Source organism: Kogia breviceps, chromosome 2 (genome assembly GCF_026419965.1).
Source record: "Kogia breviceps isolate mKogBre1 chromosome 2, mKogBre1 haplotype 1, whole genome shotgun sequence".
NCBI lineage: Eukaryota > Metazoa > Chordata > Mammalia > Artiodactyla > Physeteridae > Kogia > Kogia breviceps.
Window position 1 is genome coordinate 42,173,782 of NC_081311.1, and position 19,491 is coordinate 42,193,272.

The window sequence follows — 19,491 nt, forward strand, 5'->3', positions numbered from 1 at the left end:
TAGGCAACCTTCCAGAAAAATAATTCAGAATAATGATGGTGAAGATGATCCAAGACCTCAGAAAAAGAATGGAGGCAAAGATCGAGAAGACACAAGAAATGGTTAACAAAGACCTAGAAGATTTAAAGAACACCTAGAAGAATCAAAGAAAAAAAAACCAGAGATGAACAATACAATAACTGAAATGAAAAAATACACTATAAGGAATCAATAGCAGAATAACTGAGGCAGAAGAACACATAAGTGACCTGGAAGAAAGAATGGTGGAATTCACTGCTGCAGAACAGGATAAAGAAAAAAGAATGAAAAGAAATGAGACAGCCTAAGAGACCTCTAGGACAACACTAAATGTACCAACATTCGCATATATAGGGGGTCCAAGAAGGAGAGGAGAGAGAAAGGACCCGAGAATATATTTGAAGAGATTATAGTCAAAAACTTCCCTAACATAGGAAAGTAAATAGGCACACAAGTCCAGGTGGCCCATAGTGTCCCAGGCAAGATAAACCGTAGAAACATGCTAAGATACACAGTAATCAAACTGACAAAAATTAAAGACAAAGAAAAATAATTAAAAGCAACAAGTGGAAAATGACAAACAACATACAAGGGAACTCCCATAAAGTCAACAGGTGATTTCTTAGCAGAAACTCTACAAGCTAGAAGGGAGTGGCACAATATATTTAAAGTGATGAAAGCTAGAAACTACAACCAAGATTACTCTACCCGGCAAGGGTCTCATTCAGATTTGACAGAGAAATCAAAAGATTTACAGACAAGCAAAAACTAAGAGAATTCAGCACCACCAAACCAGCTCTGCAACAAATGCTAAAGGAACTTCTCTAGGCAGGAAACACAAGAGAAGAAAAGGACCTACACAAACAAAACCCAAACAGTTAAGAAAATGGTAATAGGAACACATATATCAATAATTACCTTAAATTTAAATGGATTAAATGCTCCAACCAAAAGACACAGGCTTGCTGAATGGTTACAAAAGCAAAACCCATCTATATGCTGTCTACAAGAGACCAACTTCAGGCCTAAGGACACATACAGACTCAAAGTGAAGGGATGGAAAAAGATATTCCATGCAAATGGAAATCAAAAGAAAGCTGGAGTAGCAATACTCACATCAGATAAAATAGACTTTAAAATAAAGAATGTTATAAGAGACAAGAAAAGACACTACATAATGATCAAGGAATCAATCCAAGAAGAAGATATAACAATTATAAATAAATATGCACTAAACATAGGAGCCCCTCAATACATAAGGCAAATCCTAACAGTTATAAAATAGGATATCAATAGTAACACAATAATAGTGGGGGACTCTAACACCTCACTTACATCAATGGAAAGATCACCCAGACAGAAAATTAATAAGGAAACATAAGCTTTAAATGGCACAATATACCAGACAGATTTAATTGATATTTATAGGACATTCCAACCAGAAAGAGAAGATTACACTTTCTTCTCAAGTGCACATGGAACACTCTCCAGGATAGATCTCATCTTGCTTCACAAATCAAGCCTCAGTAAATTTAAGAAAATTGAAATCATATCAAGCATCTTTTCAGACCACGATGCTATGAGAGTAGAAATCAATTACAGGGGGGAAAAAAAGTAAAAAAAAAACACATAGAAACTAAACAATAGGTTACTAAATAACCAAGAGATCACTGAAGAAAGCAAAGAGGAAATCAAAAAATACCTAGAGACAAATGACAGTGAAAACATGATGATCCAAAACCTATGGGATGCAGCAAAAACAGTTCTAAGAGGGAAGTTTATAGCAATACAATCCTACCTCAAGAAATAAGAAAAATCTCAAATAAACAACCTAACCTTACAACTAAAGCAATTAGAGAAAGAAGAACAAACAAAACCCAAAGTTAGTAGAAGGAAAGAAATCACAAAGATTGGAACAGAAATAAATGAAATAGAAACAAAGAAAACTGTTCTAGTATAATGTTATAAGTCATAATTCTACTTATTACTTTAAAATGTATATCTCAGAAGTAACTAAATATCTTTGTCAATTGCATTATTATGAACTTTCATCAAATCTTTAACTGTGGTCATTTTTAAGTCTTTTGTCATTTACAGACAGTTTTGGGTGTACTCTGATGCTTTTGCAAAAATATTGCTATAAAAGGGTTTTATCTTCAAGGAATTCATGGAAAAGACTCTGACAAGTACAGGTTTCTGGTAACTGACTATACTGCTGAACTGAATGAAAAAGCATTTTCAGAATTCTAATGGAAAACTGATGAATTCATAAAACTGCTAACAAAAGATCAAGATGAAAAAAATTAATTACTTGGGACTGAGTGAACTGATGAGGATGATTATAGTTTTTGTGACTTTCTGTTTGAATAAAAAAAAAAATCCCACAAGGACTCAGAGGCAAAAAATATACAAATCATTTTCACTGCAAAGTTAAAAAAAAAAAAAAAAAACACAAAGAAAACAATAGCAAAGATCAATAAAACTAAAAAGCTGGTTCTTTGACAAGATAAACAAAATCGATAAAACTTTAGCCAGACTCATCAAGAAAAAGAGGGAGAGGACTCAAATCAATAAAATTAGAAATAAAAAAGGTGAAGTTACAACAGACACCACAGAAATACAAAGCATCCTAAGAGACTACTACAATCACCTCTCTGCCAATAAAATGGACAACCTGAATAAATGGACAAATTCTTAGAACAGTATAACCTTCCAAGACTGAACCAGGAAGAAATAGAAAATATGAACGGGCCAATCACAAGTAATGAAATTGAAACTGTGATTAAAAATCTTTCAACAAACAAAAGTCCAGGACCAGATGGCTTCACAGGTGAATTCTATCAAACATTTAGAGAAGAGCTAACACCCAACCTTCTCAAACTCTTCCAAAAAATTGTAGAGAAAGGAACACTCCCAAACTCATTCTCCATGGCCACCATCACCCTGATACCAAAACCAGACAAAGATACTACAAAAAAAGAAAATTACAGACCAATATCACTGATGAATAAAGATGTAAAAATCCTCAACAAAATACTAGCAAAAGGAATCCAACAACATATTAAAAGGATCATACACTATGATCAAGTAGGATTTATCCAAGGGATGAAAGGATTCTTCAATATACACAAATCAATGTGATATACCATATTAACAAAGTGAAGAATAAAAACCATATACTCATCTTTATAGATGCAGAAGCTTTTGGCAAAATTCAACACCCATTTATGATAAAAACTCTCCAGAATGTGAACACAGAGGGGACCTACCTCAACATAATAAAGGCCATATAAGACAAACCCACAGCAAGCATCATTCTCAATGGTGAAAAACTGAAAGCATTTCCTCTAAGATCAGGAACAAGACAAGGATGTCCACTCTTGCCACTATTATTCAACATAGTCTTGGAAGTCCTAGCCACAGCAATCAGAGGGGAAAAAGAAAAGAAATACAATTTGGAAAATAAGTACAACTGTCAATGTTTGCGGATGACATGATGCTATACATAGATAATCCTAAAGAGGCTACCAGGAAACTACTAGAGCTAATCAATGAATTTGGTAAAGTTGCAGGATGCAAAATTAATGCACAGAAATCTCTTGCATTCCTATACACTAACCATGAAAGATCAGAAAGAGAAATTAAGGAAACAATCCCATTCACTGCAACAAAAACAATAAAATACCTGGGAATAAACCTACATAAGGAGGTAAAGGACCTGTAGTCAGAAAACTATAAGACACTGATGAAAAAAACCAAAGATGACACAAACAGATGGAGAGATATACTATGTTCATGGATTGGAAGAATCAATATTGTGAAAATGACTATACTACCCAAAGCAATCTGCAGACTCAATGCAATCCCTATCAAATTACCAATGGCATTTTTTACAAAACTAGAACAAAAAATCTTAAAATTTGTACGGAACACAAAAGACAAAGAGCCAAAACAGTCTTGAGGGAAAACAATGGAGCTGGAGGAATCAGACTCCCTGACTTCAGACTATACTATAAAGCTACAGTAATCAAGACAATATGGTACTGGCAGAAAAACAAAAATATAGATCTGTGGAACAGGATAGAAACCAGAGATAAACCCACACACCTACAGACAGCCTCTTCAATCAGCGGTGCTGGGAAAACTAGACAGCTACATGTAAAAGAATGAAATTAAAACACTCTCTAACACCATACACAAAAATAAACTCCAAATGGATTAAAGACCTAAATGTAAGACTGGACACTATAAAACTCTTAGAGGAAAACATAGGAAGAACACTCTGATATAAAACACAGCAATATCTTTTTTGACCCACCTCTCAGAGTAATGGAAATAAAAATAAACAAATGGGACCTAATGAAACTTAAAAGCTTTTGCACAGCAAAGGAAACTATAAAAAAGATGAAAAGACAACCCTCAGAATGGGAGAAAATATTTGCAAATGAATCAATGGACAAAGGATTAATCTCCAAAATATATAAACAGCTAATGCAGCTCAGTGTTAAAAAAAACAAACAACCTAATCAAAATATGGGCAGAAGACCTAAATAGACATTTCTCCAAGGAAGACATACAGATGGCCAAGAGGCATATGAAAAGCTGCTCAATATCACTAATTATTAGAGAAATTCAAATCCAAACTACAATGAGGTATCATCTCATACCAATTAGAATGGGCATCATCAGATAATCTACAAACGACAAATGCTGGAGAGGGTGTGGAAAAAGGGGAACCCTCTTGCATTGTTGGTGGGAATGTAAATTGATACAGCTGCTATGGAGAACAGTATGGAGGTTCCTTAAACACTAAAAATAGAATTACCATATGACCCAGCAATCCCACTACTGAGCATATACCCAGAGAAAACCAAAATTCAAAAAGACACATGCACCCCAATGTTCATTGCAGCGCTATTAACAACAGCTAGGTCATGAAAGCAACCTAAATGCCCATCGACAGACTAATGGATAAAGAAGATGTGGTACATATATACAATGGAATATTATTCAGCCATAAAAAGGAACGAAATTGGGTCATTTGTAGAAACGTGGATGGACCTAGAGACTGTCATACAGAGTGAAGTAAGTCAGAAAGAGAAAAACAAATATTGTATATTAACGCATATATGTGGAATCTAGAAAAGTGGTACAGATGAACTGGTTTGCAAGGCAGAAATAGAGACACGGATGTAGAGAACAAACGTATGGACACCAGGGGAGGAAAGCGGGGTGGGGGGTGGTGGTGGGATGAATTGGGAGATTGGGATTGACATATATACACTAATATATATAAAATAGATAAGTAATAAGAACCTGCTGTAAAAAAAATTAAATTAAATTTTAAAACAACAAGGTCTTTCTTAAAATAAATAAATAAATTTGTTAAAGTTTGTTTTTTAAAAAATAAAACATCTCTAATTGTAACTAAACATATATGCAAGTAAGATAGAAACAGTTTATGTATAAGGTAACGATTCTCTGCTTCCAAAACTTAATTTATGCTATTTTTTGCAAAACTTAACTAAATGAAAACATAAACATTGATTCTATGAATATCCTTTCTTGAACATTTAAAACACTCTTTTAAAGTAAAATTATCTTTGAAGCATTCTCTAAGAATGAACTCCATGTCATCAGTAACAACATTAATTCATAACTAAATGTATTCGGGGTGCACAATGGGAGCAGAATCTGCCTCTAGGAGAAGCTGACCTTTTCTTTTACAATTTATTTTATAATATTCTTCAGTGTAGTATTTTAAAATCATAGTTAGCTATAACAAGTGCCAAGATAACTGTACAACAGGAAGGATAATTTTAGTACCACTATCTATAAAAGAGACTAATAAGTCTGGAAAGATGGTGTTCTATAATTAAACTGTAACTCTTGCCCATGCTAACACATAACATTATGTAATTGCAGATAACTATCAGTCCCTTAATTTAAAATAATACTGTAGGCGTTAAAAAAATAAATTATCTAGTAACTCATCAAAAATATTCTGTTGTCAAGGTAATAAAAGCAATAACATAATCCTATTTCAGCCAAAATAGTGTATAATTCAGTTTTGCAAAGGTATTAAACCACATACTCTTAAATAACTCAGAAATAAATAAACTTATGGTCAATTAATCTAGGACAAAGGAGGCATGAATATACAATGGGAAAAGACAGTCTCTTCAATAAATGGTGCTGGGAAAACTAGACAGTCACATGTAAAAGTATGAATTTAGAACATTCTCTAACACCATATACAAAAATAAACTCCAAATGGATTAAAGACCTAAATGTAAGACTGGATACTTTAAAACTGTTAGAAGAAAACATAGGCAGGACACTCTTTGACGGAAATCACAACAATAGTTTTGGGGATACATCCCCTAAAGTAAAGAATATTAAAGCAAAATAAACAAATCATACCTAATTAAACTTAAAAGCTTTTGCACTATGAAGGAAACTATTGACAAAACAAAGAGACAACCTATAGAATGGGAAAGAATATTTGCAAATGATATGACCAATAAGGAATTAATATCCAACATATATAAACAGCTCATACAATTCAATATCAAAAACAAAAACAAGCCAAAAAATGGGCAGAAGAACTGAATAGACATTTTTTCCAAAGAAGAAATGCAGATGGGAAAAAGGTACATGAAAAGATGCTTGCTAATCATCAGGGGAATGCAAATCAAAAGCACAGTGAGATATCACCTCATACCTGTCAGAACAGCTATCATCAAAAAGAACACAAATAACAAATGTTGGCAAGGAGAAAAGGGAACCCTCATACACTGTTGGTGGGAATGTAAATAGGTGCAGCCACTAAGAATATGGAAGTTTCTCATAAAACTAAAAATAGTGCTAGCATATGACCCAGAAATTCCACTCCTGGGTTTATATCTGAAAAAAACAAAAACACTAATTTGAAAAATACATGCACCCCTATGTTCATAGTAGCATTATTTACAATTGCTAAGATATGGAAGCAACCTAAGTGCCCATCAACAGATGAATGGATAAAGAAGATGTGTATGTGGATACAATGGAATACTACTCAACCATAAAGAAGAACAGAATATTGCCATTTGTAGCAATATGGGTGGACTTAGGGGGTATTATGCTAAGTGAAATAAGTGAGACAGAAAAAGACAAATATTGTATGATATCACTTATATGTGGAATCTAAAAAAAATACAACAAAATAGTGAATAGAACAAGAAAGAAGCAGACTCACAGATACACAGAACAAACTAGTGGTTGGGGGGGACAATACAGGGATAGAGGAGTGGGCGCTATAAACTATTGGATGCAAGATAGGCTCAAGGTTGTATTGTACAACACGGGGAATATAGTCAATATTTTGTAATAACTGTAAATGGAAAATAAACCTTTAAATGGCATAAAAAATTTTTAAATAACCAAATACAAATTCGTAACTTTAACTTCTTTTATGGTACTGTGGTATGACCTATCATTTCAAGATATACCTATTAACATATTTAGATAAAATGATGTGATATCTGAGATGTGCTTCAAATAATGTGGGAGAGAATGATGAGAGGAGATATAGTTGAACCAAGAGAATGTTCATGAATTTATAACTGAGTAATGAGTTCGTGGGAGTTCATGACACTCTTCTCACTATTTTTGTATATTTTTGAAAATTCCTGTATTAAAGAAAAAAATACAAATTATTAGGCCTCATCCTGGACATATGAATCAAAATCCCATAGGGTTTTCTTTGTTCTTTAATTCTTCTAGGTCTTTGTTAAACATTTCTTGCATCTTCTCGATCTCTGCCTCCATTGTTTTTCCCAGGTCCTGGATCGTCTTCATTATCATTATTCTGAATTCTTTTTCTGGGAGGTTGCCTATCTCCACTTCATTTAGTTGTTTTTCTGGGGTTTTATCTTGTTCCTTCATCTGGTACATAGCTCTCTGCCTTTTCATCTTGTCTATCTTTCTGTGAATGTGGTTCTTTTTCCACAGGCTGCAGGATTGTAGTTCTTCTTGCCTCTGCTGTCTGCCCTCTGGTGGATGAGGCTATCTAAGAGGCTTGTGCAAGTTTCCTGATGGGAGGGACTGGTGGTGGGTAGAGCTGAGTGTTGCTCTGGTGGGCAGAGCTCAGTAAAACTTTAACCCACTTGACTGCTGATGGGTGGGGCTGGGTTCCCTCCCTGTTGGTTGTTTGGCCTGAGGCAACACAACACTGGAGCCTACCTGGGCTCTTTGGTGGGGCTAATGGCGGACTCTGGGGGGGCTCACACCAAGGAGTACTTCCCAGAACTTCAGCTGCCAGTGTCCTTGTCCCCACGGTGAGCCACAGCCATCCACCACCTCTGCAGGAGACCCTCCAACACTAGCAAGTAGGTCTGGTTCAATCTCCCCTGGGTTCACTTCTTCCCCTGGGTCCCGATGCGCACACTACTTTGTGTGTGCCCTCCAAGAGTGGGGTCTCTGTTTCCCTAAGTCCCGTCGAAATCCTGCAATCAAATCCCAATAGCCTTCAAAGTCTGATTCTCTAGGAATTCCTCCTACCGTTGCCAGACGCCCAGGTTGGGAAGCCTGACGCGGGGCTCAGAACCTTCACTCAAGTGGGTGGACTTCTGTGGTATAAGTGTTCTCGGTCTGTGAGTCACCCACCCAGCAGTTATGGGATTTGATTTTGCTGTGATTGCACCTCTCCTACCATCTCACTGTGGTTTCTCCTTTGTCTTTGGATGTGGGGTATCTTTTTTGGTGAGTTCCAGTGTCCTCCTGTCGATGATTGTCCAGCAGCTAGTTGTGATTCTGGTTTCTCACAAGCGGGAGTGAGAGCATGTCCTTTTACTCCGCCATCTTGGTTCAGTCTCCCCAGAATCCCGATATTTGGAAGGATATGCATCAAATTAAGATCTGATTGTTTTCCTGGAGATTGGGCTCTGAGGATTGAAGGTTTCCAATTTCTGATGTGCATAATTAAAACTTTTCTTCTGTATAATTTACAATTAGAGGCTAATCTTTTTTTAAATTAAATAACAAAATTTTTTCTAAGTTAGCAAGTGGGACAAAAGCAGAATTTTAAATATTATACAAAGCAGAAGTTCTAACTTTAACTGCAGTAGAAGCCCCATAGGTGCCTCTGTAGAACTGGAGGCATTGTGGGACAATTTGAAAACCTTTATTGAAATCATTGTTTTTGTATTTACAAAAAAAAAAGAGAGAAAGGGAGCAGGACACTTACTTCCCCAGCGGACATTTAAAATTTGATTCATTGATATATTTTTGGCTCACATTTTGCATCAGCTGCTCCCTCTTCCCAAAGCCAATAATATACTGCATGATTAATCTGGCACAAGTTGTGAGTATATTAAATCTGTTTATTTGTTTAAAAATGGTTCTTCTTAATAAAGGTATTGCATTTTTTTGTTTTCTTTTGTTTTGGTTTTGTTTTCTTGGCCACACCAAACGGCTTGTGGAATCTTAGTTCCCCGACCAGGGATTGAACCTGTGCCTCTTGCAGTGAAAATGCTGAGTCCTAACCACTGGACTTCCAGGGAATTCCAGGTATTGCATTTTCTTTAAAGAACCAAAGTCATACTGAATTAATTAGGAATAGCACAATCAGAATAAATTAGGCTTATCAACATATACAACTCAGTTTTTAAAGATTAAATTTTGACTAAAAATAGCTAGATATTTAACAACCAATATGAATTAGCTACTTCCTCCCATGAGTCTCTGAGTAAATATCCAGCCAGATGAAGAAATTCCACAGGAAATGATAATAATAATAGAAATAGCTAATATTATTAAATCCTTAGTATTTGCTAGGAACAAGTTAAGTGTGTTTCATGAATCTTCTTTTGTAGTACTCACAAAATTCCCATATATTAGATTGTATTATCCCCATTTCACAGATGACAAACCTAAACTGAGGTTTAGAGACATTAAGCAACATTCCCAACATCACACAGGTTTCAGCCTGGACTCTGAGTTCTTACAAACTCCCTTATATTGTGATAAGAAACACCTTTGCAAAATGTTCCTACATAATTTAGTAAGCCATCAGAGAGTTCAAGAATAAATGTTTATGAAGTTATCAACATTGAGTCCAAGTCAAATGACCTTGTGTCTTTTCTCCTTATCTGTGTTTCATAGGAAAACATACTTCCAATGCTAATTTAAAATAATATTTTAAACAAACTCTTCAACAAGAAAAGTTAGACTTCTGTCTTATTACTGAGAAGAATTGTGACTTTGTCCCTTTAATGTTAATAAACTCAATTCCTCTGATTATTTCTTATCCTTTAATTGTTCCACAATTAAAATTATTTTCACATTGTCTATAAATGTGAATAGAGATATAATATAGTTGAGTCTATTCAACATAAAGTTTGACCAAGGAGAAAAAAAATGAATGATTCCTTTTCTCTGATAATTTCACATACCCATTTCAGAATTACTGTAATACAATTTCACATTGTAGGCAATATTTGCTGAATTGCAGTTTTTGTTTGTTTGTTTGGTGTTTAGCTTTTGTTTCCCCAACTTAATTCTGAAGTTTTTGTGATCATTTGCTGCTGGTGGCCTGTAGGTGTGACTGTTTGTGGAAGGAAAAAAATTGGTAGAAAATGTAATATATTGACTCTAGATATATTATTTATCATTTTTCCCTTCAACCTACTTTGACAGTCTTCTCACTAAAAGGTTCAAGGCAGTTTGAGAGTTGCCAGTTGTTTCCTTCTTTATTTATCACTTTGCTGGCCCAAAAAGAGCTCTGCAGGACACATTTTGAAAATAATTGGCCTAACAACTAAAGAAGGATATAATTTAATATTTGAAACATTACTGAAATGAGAAGGAGGCATTGCAAACAATGTGCTAGGACAACAATTATAAACTGGGACTCTCTATGGTAATTGGGAAATATGCTTACTTTATCCAGACTACCTATTAGACTCCTATTTGAAGGTTATTCTTGACTAGATGCCAAGTATGGTAGTCCTTGCAATTATAATTGGAAAACACTAAAAGTGTGTTAAAATGTTTTATATATATGTATACACATATACATATATATAGATATCATGGCTGATATTTGGATAATACATATTTATAATAAATAATTATACATATATATTCTTTACATATGCATGTTTATGATAAATAAACTCTCATTGTGAGTGAGAAGGCATGAGCCATGCTTATTCATATTTATATGTAGTACCTCAGTGTACAATATGTATTTCTTGAAATTTTAATTCAATTCAATTTAATTCAATTCAATAGTTTCTGAACATTTACTACATGAAGCGAATGGGTTATACATTAAGACATAACGACAAGTAGGAAATTAAAGAACTAATAGTCTAGCAAAAAAGAGAAATGGGTAAATGACTGCAATACAACAGGGAGTTCAGTGCTTATAGTAGAAATTCATGCAGATAACAGAGAAAAACTTAATTTTAAGGGTGTATCATTTCATATTACCAAGATGAAGCTTGAATAAAAACCATAAGCTTAATATATGAAACAAAGTGGAGAAAAGGGAGGGTAATTCTCAGAGAAGTCCAGATACATGTGCAAAGCTCTGTTTCTAGAGAAGCTGCTTTATGCAAGTTAAAAGAGATGAGACTGAAAAATGGTCAGATATAAAATTACTCTAAATGATATGCTCAAAGTTTTGAAACTTATTTGGTATATGATGGGAAATAATGAAACTTTAATTAGACAGTGAAAGATCAGATCAGAATTGTATTCCAATTCTAGGGGTCCAGAGTTGAGGGTATGCCTCTAAGCAGGTATTTGGGCAGGAAAATAGGCATCAAACATATTTGAGTAACATTTCATAGATAATGCAGAGAATGTCTCTGGAGATTGATTGAGTTTGAGATGGGGGGAGTCATTGAAATCTAGGTCCAAATCAACCAAGATCACAAAGGTAACAAAGGTAACATGAGAGTGGACATGGATGCATCAGAATATATTAGAAAGGATAATGAGGTGTCTGTGGGGAGTATAAGAAAACTATCTAGAAAAATTGAGAATTGTAAGCTTGGAAGTCAGGAGACATTTCAGGTCAGAAAACACTTCAACAACAGACAGATCATCCTTATTTGGTGAAAAAGGAACACATTATGTAGGTTTGACGAATCTTGGTGAAAAATATAGTGAAAAGGAAAAAAAAAAGTTTCAGGGCTTCCCTGGTGGCGCAGTGGTTGAGAATCCGCCTGCCGATGCAGGGGACACGGGTTCGTGCCCCGGTCCGGGAAGATCCCACATGCCGCGGAGCGGCTGGGCCCGTGAGCCATGGCCGCTGAGCCTGCGCATCCGGAGCCTGTGCTCCGCAACGGGAGAGGCCACAACAGTGAGAGGCCCGTGTACTACAAAAAAAAAAATTAAAAAAAAAAAAAAAAAAAAGTTTCAAAAGATAGAAGTCTGGAAAATCCCTAAGATTTAAGAATAAGAATAAGAATCAATCAATCAATCAATCAATACAAGAATGGAGATACCCTTTACCAAAAAAAAAAAAAAAAAGAAATAATAAAAGGCCATCAAAGATTTAAGAGGAGAAACACAGGGCCATCAACGGGAGGAGAAAAACCAGTAGTTTCATAAAAGACAAGAGAGGAGAGAGTTCCCAGATTGTAACACATTTAATGTATATGAGCCAAGAGGAAATTATAAATGTCATACATCACTGGAAATCATCACCACTCTTGTAATAACTGAGAAAGTTTCCCTGGAAGGAGAGAGCCACATAAATAAAACAGTAGAACTCTCTTTGATAGCCACCTGAAAACTAGAGTTCTTTATGACAAAGATTATAGTGGAGGCATTTGTGGCAAGATAGTCTTGGGAACTGACTCAAGGCTTTAAACAAGGCTGGGGAAGAATTTATTAGAGCATGGATTCTAGCTACTAGATGGCCATGTCTGGTAAGCAACTAATGCCAAAATACTGAAAACTGCATGGCACAATAAATATAGGAAAAAATATATATAGTAAACGCATAGCTAATGTGTCAATATTATCATATTAATACTATGGTGTTTCTAACCAGGGACAATTTACTCAGCAGTAAATCCAACTAGCCAAACAGTATGCAACTGTTCAACACTGAAAAAAATACATAAGTATTTACTGTCTTTGCCTTTAATAGGAAATTCAGAAAATAGAACCATACTTTCCAAATTCTACAGAAGTTTTCTATAATACTAGAAATCTTCAACTAGATAGGCATAACAACTTTAAGAGAGTCAAAAAGTGAGAAAAATTTACACAATATATCAGAAGAATTTTATCTTATCCAGGTTGACAAGTCTCCTCAATTAACATAGAGTCAACATATACCAGGGTCCAGTGGCTATTTACCAAATTAATAAATACACAATAATTAGCACAGGGCTACAAATTGCTTTAGTGCCCCTGAGACACCAGATTTATATCAGATTTATATTATATTATTTTTATTATATCTTGGTTCACGGGTTAAACACTGTACTAGACTACCTTTTAAAGATTTTCTGAGCTGATAAATTCTGCATGCATTGTGGTAGAACTAAGGATGGTATCTCAACTCAAGAATATCACTGAGGTAACTGGTGGAAAATTTCACATCAACCCAGAAGGTGAGCAGGTGTCAAAGCTCTCAAAATTTGAAGAATTAGTCAGGAAAGGATCAGCAAGTATGTAATTAGAGTCATCATATCCCGTTTAGCTGACATAAGTGGTTAGTTCTCTTGCTCTGAATACAAGATCTTATTTATTGAAATTTCCAGAAATTTTAGCAAAGTATGGAAATAGCAAAGGAAAATAGAAAAAAAAGAAAGAAAAATTTTTAAAAGACAGATATAAACACAGCAATTTGAATGTGAAACTTAAAAACTAGTTACACTTTTTAACCCTAGTGATCCAGAGGGGGTCTGAAATGGCATGTAAAAGAGCTCATGGAAACCTGATGCCACTACTACAGCTGATTTCGTTTTCCTATGATGGCCACAATAAAATTTCCTTCCCCTTATGTTCTTCGTACAATGTGACTCCTACACCCCTCCCTTCAGGAGATGGTATATACTTCTACTCCTTGAATCTGGCAGAGGTATGACTATAGCTGAAGTGACCCTGAAAATTACAAGGCTAGTTCATAAAAGTTCTGTCCAATGCTTCGGAAAGCTTGCTTTTAGAACCCAATGCTTTGATGTGAGGAAGCCCAAATAGCCCAGGAAAGACCTACATGGAGTAGAAATGAAGCCTCCAGCTCACAGCCCTCACTAAGCTGGAACCAACAGCCAGAATCAACTTACTAAGTTTACCATTTGGAAAGTGGTACCCAGCCCTTAGTCAAAGTGCCCCCCAGCCCTTAGTCAACGTGTCCTAGCTGATGCTGTGTAGAGTAGGGATGAGGTGTTCCCTCAAGTCTGACAAAAGTGCAGTTTTATGAACAAATTTAAAGATTGTAATTTGAAGCCACTAAGTTTTGGTGGTGTGTTATGCAGTGATTTATAATCAGAACAATTGCCTAATTTTGCAAGTAAACATATTTAATTTTTTTATACATGGCAATAAAAATATAATGCTTAACAAATAAATACTTGCCATAAGTATTTAAATCTGTAAAACTAAAATACTCTTTGTTTCACAGAATGTTAAAGAATGGGTTGATATGTTTAAAAATGATGACAAAGCATTCCAGTTTGATCATTCTGGAATTTATAGCATACCACTTAATTTAAGATACATGATTTTAAAAGAAAACACTTCTTACTTATTAGCTATAAGGTTAAGTTACTTCAACTCTGTACCCCAGAGATCTCATCTATAAAAAACCATAGTAGTGGTAATTATCCACAAGGATTTAAATTAGTATTTTTATAGAATTTAGCACAGTTCATGATAAACTGAACAATCTATATAACCATTAGTCATTATTGTCATTTACCCCAAATCTGGAGCATGACTTTGTCTCTAGCATGAAACTGTCTAGGAATGAGAGAGATGCTTAGTCTGTAATCTGGAGCAGAGAGGAAGGGATACTCAAAGATCCTATATAAAGTCAATATACTCTGCTTCTCAAGCAGTAACCTCTGTCTTCATTTACTCCTCCCAGTACATCAAGTACTGTTAAACATTCATCATACTGGTTCATCGATTTTAGTCTTATTATATCAGTATTCCCCTTCTCTTGGGATCTCACTGGTACACCAGCTACATAAATTAACTCAAATTAATACTAAAAATATTTTTTGTCATGATTTCAATTAAGCCTTTCAAAAGAAAAGGTCTATGTTCACATCATTAAGGCTTCTCACTGATATTCAACAAAAATAATATCATGACATATAACTTTAGGTAACCTATGAATGTTTGTCTAGACAATCTCTACATTAGCTTTTTTGTCTGAAAAATTACTCCATTAGCTGGAAATATATATTATTTTCTTCATTCAATGCACATCATAACATTTATTCTTTTTTTCCATCTTATTTTTTTCATGCAAGCCAACTAGACCAGTAATCATTTATGCCAACAGACACAAAGTGATTTTCAACCATTTAAGAGCTACTCTTAGTAAAGCTAGCAGGTAAAATATTGGATAAAGTAATTGGTAAAATATCGGATAAGAATTCTTTGAAGTGACTGGAATGCTGTGTAATTTACACTTAGGAGAAGGGATTTCTGTTCTATTCTTTTAAAAAATTTCGTATAGAGGACCCCCAAACCACAGCTCTCAAATGTTTGAGAAAAAAATTCAAATACCTTGCAACAAATTCTGACATCATCAGCCATGTTACTAACCCAGAAGGCTGAATGCTTTCCAGAGGAACAGCAAAGACATTAATCAAATCGTTCACTCCTAGGAATTTGACTGATCTAAAAGAGAATTCATTTTTTTCTTTTTTTTTTACTTTTAAGGGAGAAATTGATATTTTAGCCTAAGCAGGATATCTGTTAGCCTTACAAGTTTTATTCTTAGGTATGTATATTTATCATCCAGGTAGGTCTAAGGTATGAATTCCAGGCTGACAACAAGTTAAGATTTATTAGAATTGTAAAAAACAAATGCAGAATTGAGTATAGAAAATAGGTACTCATGCCTTAACTTTTTGTTTCTTTAAAATACATCTTTAACTAATAAATATTGTATATTTGAATTCAGGATTCATTAGCTCCTCCAAACAGCCAAGCATAATCTCCAATAATATTTCAGGTCTCTAAGAGACATGAGAGTATCCTGTTGACTTGTGTATCCTCTGACTTAGGGCTGCATGTTTACATGTGAATTTAAGGAAATGCTGGAGTCATTTCTTGGGGTTTCCCAGTATATATGTTGGCAACTGAAATTGGTTATGCTTTACACACAGAAAAAAAAAAAAAATCACAGTCAAATGGGCTGTTGCTTCATGACATACTTTCAACTTTGTAAATGATGTAATTATGCATTATGACCAAAAATTTACCCATACTGTCTCAAAATGGTTTTGAACATAAATACTTTTCAATACCAATCTAGTGAGGTTTGCTATTTTCACTGAATATGTGTTCAAAATACTTGAACAGGATCCCACTGGGGGTAGAGAGGTGGAAGTGAAGAAGAAAAGATGGGAGTATGCTTACCGGAGTTATCAACTCAGGTATGGCAGCTTGATAGGTGAGTGGGCGACAATCACGAGTGTTTGGCACAAGGACACAAGGAAGAAACATTGGACCCAGGTCATCTCCGTCTAGAACATCCACTGTGAGGGTGGTGGTAGTGGTTCGTCGTTCATTCAGGTTTTGTGCACGGTCCTGTGAGAGAGGAAAAAAGAAAAAGAAGACGACATGGATGCAATGATCCCTCTAGCTTGACTAAACTGTAGACAGGTTTCTTCCAGAGTGTAGGCATCTGACCTCACTTTTCTCAGAGCATTTACTTTAGAAAACTTCCAATTGTAAATACCTTCTCCACAGCTTTGAGATGCCAACCTTCTCCCAGCTGAAATTTTTGCCAATTTTATAACCCAGGACTCTTTCTCCAAGACCTAGGAATCACCCCATTGAAATGTAATAATTAATCAAGGAAGATAGAGCTTCTATCTCACAGTGCCTGTGGGAGGGTAGGAGCCTAACTTCAATACAAGGCTTTCTCCAAGTTGTGAAACTATCTCCCATCATGAAGATACAGAAATGTTTACTTTTCTTTGAGAAGGCCAGTTAACAAACAAAGATGACTCTTGATTCCTTCACTCCTTCCCCTACCCCAGCATTTTTTTTGATAATGCTTCAAGAAATTTAAGTTTATTAGATAAATATTGGTTATTTGGAAAAAGAAAAGGAAAGAAAGAAAAAAAATGAAGGGGTAAATAAAAGAAAGAAAACCCACCAGATCTGCTATACTCTTATTGGAGAAATGCTTTTGTTTGTCTCACATAAGATTGCCTATGAAAGTATTTTGAGAGCCTTCCTTGTCTCCATGTAGCCTGCTGGCATCACTAAAATAACTTGTTTCCAAGTTTCCAAATGAGAATTGTTTTACTTCTTCATACTTTGGGAATCTAAAAAGCTACAATTTCTGAGAAGAGTGTCCTTGTAACAGTAAAGGGAATTATGTTTCCACTTTTTCTCTTTTCCACTAGCCACAATACTGCCAAGAGAGCAAGTCTTTTTATTTTTTTCCTTTTTTGTCTTGCTTTGTTTTTCTATTTTTACTGGTTGTAAAGAAGTGTTCTAAGGCAAGATCTCAGAAACCAGAAATCTATATTGATGGAATTTTGCAAGTAATGCAAAATTACTTCCTGTAATGCAATAACTATGTGACTCTGAAACCAAGCAGGACCCTGTAGGGCTCTCCGAGGTACAAATCCTTTCCGTGTTCCCCATTTCTTGTTTGTGGGTTTCACCCAGCCTCCTTGACCTTCATTTAGTTCCAAAGGGCAGATTCAAAAAGTTGCTAACCAGGAAAGTGAGGGAATGCAGAAACAAAGGAGGAGCAAACAAGAAACAATCCTGCGAGAAGAAGCAAGAAGAACTACAATTCTGCAGCCTGTGCAAAAAAAAAAAAAAACACATTCACAGAAAGATAGACAAGATGAAAAGGCAGAGAGCTATGTACCAGACGAAAGAATAAGATAAAACCCCAGAAAAACAACTAAATGAAGTGGAGATAGGCAACCTCCCAGAAAAAGAATTCAGAATAATGATAGTGAAGATGATCCCGGACCTCGGAAAAAGAATGGAGGGAAAAATGGAGAAGATGAAAGAAAAATTTAACAGAGACCTAAAAGAATTAAAGAACAAACAGAGATGAAAAATACAATAACTGAAATGAAAACCACACTAGAAGGAATCAATAGCAGAATAACTGAGGGAGAAGAACGGATAACTGACCTGGAAGACAGAATGGTGGAATTCACTGCTGTGGAACAGAATAAAGAAAAAAGAATGAAAAGAAATGAAGACAGCCTAAGAAACCTCTGGGACAACATTAAATGCAACAAGATTCACATTATAGGGGTCCCAGAAGGAGAAGAGAGAGAGAAAGGACCTGAGAATATATTTGGAGAGATTATAGTAGAAAAATTCCCTAACATGGGAAAGGAAATAGCCACCCAAGTCCAGGAAGCGCAGTGAGTCCCATACAGGATAAACCCAAGGAGAAACACACTGAGACACATAATAATCAAATTGGCAAAAATTAAAGACAAAGAAAAATTATTGAAAGCAGCAAGGGAAAAACAACAAATAACATACAATGCAACTCCCATAAGGTTAACAGCTGATTTCTCAGCAGAAACTCTACAAGCCAGTAGGCAGTGGCATGATATACTTAAAGTGATGAAAGGGAAGAACCTATAATGAAGATTACTCTACCCAGCAAGGATCTCATTCAATTTTGATGGAGAAATCAAAAGCTTTAGAGACAAGCAAAAGCTAAGAGAATTCAGCACCACCAAACCAGCTCTACAACAAATGCTAAAGGAACTTCTCTAAGTGGGAAACACAAGAGAAGAAAAGGACCTACAAAAACAAACCCAAAACAATTATGAAAATGGTCATAGGAACATACATATTGATAATTACCTTAAACGTGAATGGGTTAAATGCTCCAACCAAAAGACACAGGCTTGCTGAATGGATACAAAAACAAGACCCATATATATGCTGTCTACAAGAGACCCATGTCAGACCTAGGGACACATTCAGACTGAAAGTGAGGGGATGGAAAAAGATATTCCATGCAAATGGAAATCAAAAGAAAGCTGGAGTAGCAATACTCATATCAGATAAAATAGACTTTAAAATAAAGAATGTTACAAGAGACAAGGAAGGACACTAGGTAATGATCAAGGGATCAATCCAAGAAGAACATAAAACAATTATAAATATATATGCACCCAACATAGGAGCACCTCAATACATAAGGCAATTGCTAACAGATGTAAAAGAGGAAATCGACAGTAACACAATAATAGTGGGGGACTCTAATACCTCACTTATACCAATGGA

General features: G+C 35.2%; 1 protein-coding gene across 5 annotated transcripts in view; it reads right to left on the minus strand.

Annotated features, from left to right (window-relative positions):
• The window catches only part of PCDH15 (protocadherin related 15), a 1,516,422-nt gene that overhangs the window by 376,929 nt on the left and 1,120,002 nt on the right, over positions 1–19,491 (minus strand). For all 5 annotated transcript variants that reach the window (XM_067025124.1, XM_067025121.1, XM_067025122.1 and 2 more), the window contains one exon: positions 16,624–16,794. In XM_067025124.1, the coding sequence (XP_066881225.1) occupies positions 16,624–16,794 (171 nt within the window). The remainder of the gene's footprint in view (positions 1–16,623; positions 16,795–19,491) is intronic.